Source organism: Fukomys damarensis, unplaced genomic scaffold (genome assembly GCF_012274545.1).
Source record: "Fukomys damarensis isolate Sample0158 unplaced genomic scaffold, DMR_v1.0_HiC HiC_scaffold_2139, whole genome shotgun sequence".
NCBI classification, from domain to species: Eukaryota; Metazoa; Chordata; class Mammalia; order Rodentia; family Bathyergidae; genus Fukomys; species Fukomys damarensis.
In genome coordinates this window covers 4,404-7,981 of record NW_022903051.1, presented here as the reverse complement: position 1 = coordinate 7,981, position 3,578 = coordinate 4,404, and the positions used below count along the sequence as shown (strand labels likewise).

The window sequence follows — 3,578 nt, the reverse complement described above, 5'->3', positions numbered from 1 at the left end:
ATTTTTTTTTTTTTTTTTTTTTTTGGTACCAGGGTTTAATGTGGGACCTTGCACTAGTGAGGCAGGCAGTGGCAGCCTGAAGCTAAATCCCTGGCCCCCCGTATCACTAATTTTAAAAGGTGGATTAGCACTGGTAAGAGGTAAGAAGGAACTGTTCCAAGTATTGCGTTCCAAAGCCATACAGAATACAATCTAGTGTTTAAGGACAAGACAACGCTGACAATTTGGAAGTGAGAAGACATCAGGGCCAAGAAAAAAAAGTATTAACTGTGTAATATTTTGATGTTCCATCATGTTATTTCATCAAAGAGATGAAGTCAGCTGGTTGGATCTAAAAGTCAGACTTGTTTAAACTGCATGTGCTGTGAAAATCTGCTGTAACTAAATAAAATCAGCAGATCTGCTAGACCTGAACAGTAACTATGAGTATAAAATAATGTTTTCTACTATCAATATCTTATGTATCAGTTCAATAGCAATCTAATTCAGCACAAAGATGGAAAGTTATCTGTATAACTGTTTCTCTGACAAGAGAGTGATAATCTGTTGTGATTTCTAAAATCATCTACCCATTGAAAATGTTTGTTATTAATCAGTGGCACAACAGTTTTCCTTCAATTTCATTAATGTATCTTTAAATAAGTCATTACTGTCATTACCTTTTCACTACCATAACAAAGCAGAGTAAGAGGCAGAGGTCAATATTGACGATCATCATAAATGCAATCATAATTCTGAAAAATATTCACTGCATACCTTTTTATCACATTTTTCACAATGATATGCATTTTCACCTTCAAGTAAATCTCCTTTGATATACTGTTCCAAAGAATCAACAAGATTTTGGTGATTTCTAATTTCTACATTTAAAGTAGTAAAAGATTCTTCACACTCATACCTAAAGGCATTAAGAAATGATGGAAAGGATCCTTAAATTTCTAAATGTTACCTTTAGCTGTAACTTGATGAAAAATATATTAGCAATATTTATTATGTCCTATCAAATTCATTAAGTCATACAATGTTATTCAGTAATAGTTATCTTTAGCAATCATTTACTTTTGTACTGGGCCTTATACTAGATTCTTTATATGCATTCAAGAAGCATTTCCGCCTATCTCTATCTTTAAGATACAGAAAAAGAAAGTAGGGCAGGGGAATGCAGCAGGCAGAATGATTTGGTTCTTCTTGGAAGATTGATGCTTGAAAAGTCATGTGGTACACTGTCTTCCTAACTTATCTGTTTAAACAGTAATTAATACCAAAGTAAAGGTTAAATTCAGAAAATGACTTGGAATATTTTAAGATATTAAAAAAGTGCATTTGAAGAATGTGTTTCAATTTCTGCCTCAGAGGCTTTACATACACAACCACTTCAGACATAAGCTTGCTTATTAGAACCCTATAGTGTTCTCTTCTATATATTTATAAAATAACTGCAGACCAAAAATTCTTAAGAGAATGAAAAGGCATTCCATACTGTGGGCAACTGTTATTAAAAAAAACAAAAATCAAATCTTATAAAAGACAACTTAAAAATTCACAAACACAAAGCTGGGTGTGGTGGTGCACGTCTGTAATCTCAGCACTTGGGAGGCTGAGGCAGGAGGATTGCTGTGAGTTTGAGAAAAGCCTGAGCTACATGTGAGTTCCAGATCAGTCTCAACTACATAGTGAGACCCTATCGCAAAAAAAAAAAAAAAACAACAAAAAAAACAAAAAACAAACAAACAAACAAAAAACAACAACCCCACACTCACAAATCATACATGTGTATCTCAGAGATACTCCAGGAAATACACATACACATAAAAATGATATAAACACACATATATCTATACATCTGATAAGACACTCTAGAAAAATAAAATACTCTTAAAACCTCAATACCCTGTGATATAAAAAAGACTCAGGACTCAGACATTATCCTGTTAAGTTCCTGCAAGCTGAGTTAATATGTATAGTTCATATGAACTCCCAGCCTACACACCCCTCAGTAGTGGGGATTGAACTGAGGACCTTATTCATGCTGGAACACACTTTACCAAAGAGCCACCTCCAGCAGTAAATTACCCATCCTGGGCTTGAATTGTTGTAATCCTCCTGCCTTAAGTCTCCCGGAATTCTAGAATTACAGTTTTGGGCCACTAGGCCTAGCCAATTGTTAGTAAAAGTCAATTATTTACTTTGAGAAATATTTCATCAGATTTGCCAGTCACCTTTTAAGCTTACATTATACTACTATAGTAATTACTTTAATTAGAACAAAACATCCTTTAGCAGTAACTGCAGACTTCTAGAAAATGCCATTTTATTTCTGAGACAGGGTCTTGTTATGTAGTTTATTCTGCCCTTAACTCACTATCAAGTAGTGATCCCCTTCCTCAACCTTCTGAGTGCTGGGTTTACAGGTATATACCACCATGCCTGATAGGAAAATGTCATTTTATGTTTTAGGGTATGACAAAGCAAGTGGAAAGATCCATATATTACTAGGGGGAAAGAATCCCAACAGGATATTGTTACATATTAATGCAAATTCAGTCTCAGGCATTTAAAATCAGATACTCTGCTTGCTATAAATACAAGTAAAAATCTTATTTGTGTTCATGAAGAAGACCAACAGAGAGTATACCTTAAAAAAAAATACTTAAGAGCTTACCTATGTGGGCAGCCTTGGCAAATCTTCTGATCTGCAAAGGAACCTCCTAGGACTTTACTTATCATTGGTGGATGTCCTAAAGCTTTTAAAGCCTCATCTAAACTGTTCACCAAAGAATTGAAAAACTCTAAGGCATCATGTTGCTCACGGAGATTTACAGGTTCACCCCAAAGCCTGTAACAAGTAATATGAAACAACTGCACATAGCTTAAAAAACAGAATAAAACATATGACATCCTCGAAATATTCAATTCCTATCACAAAAACAAGAGGCATCTGAGCTGAAAATGTTTATCCAAGAAGATGAAATAAACTAATGAATCTTATGTATGCAGAATGGCAATGAAAGCGAAGCTAGTAAACAATGGTAACGTAGAGCCAAGCAATTACAAATGATTACGATATTGTGACTAAGATGAATAGAATGGTGCTTTATGAAATATATTGATGCATTTCAATTCAAATATTTTTCACATGACAAACTCATTCTAACATGGACTCTATAATTACTTTCATGTTTAATTTTGTTTAAATTTTAAGCGAGATAGCAAAGATTGTATCACTTTATTACTGACCAAAGTGGATTTTTTCCAAGTGAATAGTTTACCCTTTAAAAACTAAAGTATATGTTTTCAGTAGTATAAATTGATTTAAAATTTAGATGAATCGATCCTGAGAACTAAGTATCAACTGTGTATATGAAATAAGAATTAACATTGATGCAAGAGATTTTAGTGAAAACTTCAAGAATATCAAAACTTTTACAGAGTACACATCACAGTGTATCAGTTCCTTGTGAATAACGATATGAAGCATTTTCACCCTATTAGTTGGCTGCATTAATATCCCTTGCTCATTTCTGAACTGGGTTGTGCTCTTATATTAGCTCTGTATAAATTTTATTCCTTTGGTATTG

The 3,578-nt window shown here is 33.7% G+C and overlaps 1 protein-coding gene across 1 annotated transcript; it reads right to left on the bottom strand.

Moving 5' to 3' along the window:
- Positions 1–38: 38 nt before the first annotated feature.
- LOC104868662 (probable ubiquitin carboxyl-terminal hydrolase FAF-Y) lies at positions 39–3,129 on the bottom strand. The gene is made up of 2 exons (XM_010633566.2): positions 2,663–3,129; positions 39–898 (listed from the first exon to the last, which is right to left on the bottom strand). Exons 1-2 carry the CDS (start codon positions 2,896–2,898, stop codon positions 727–729), a joined length of 408 nt encoding a protein of 135 aa, XP_010631868.1. The 5' UTR covers positions 2,899–3,129; the 3' UTR covers positions 39–726.
- Between the last annotated feature and the right edge of the window lie 449 nt (positions 3,130–3,578).

Bases quoted from the DNA above. Each gene is read 5' to 3' on its own strand.
- LOC104868662 (XM_010633566.2), bottom strand. From the start codon at position 2,898: ATGTCATATGTTTTATTCTGTTTTTTAAGCTATGTGCAGTTGTTTCAT. The intron at 899-2,662 runs GTAAGCTCTTAA...TAATGCCTTTAG, and splicing joins TGCCAAGGCTGCCCACATAG to GTATGAGTGTGAAGAATCTT.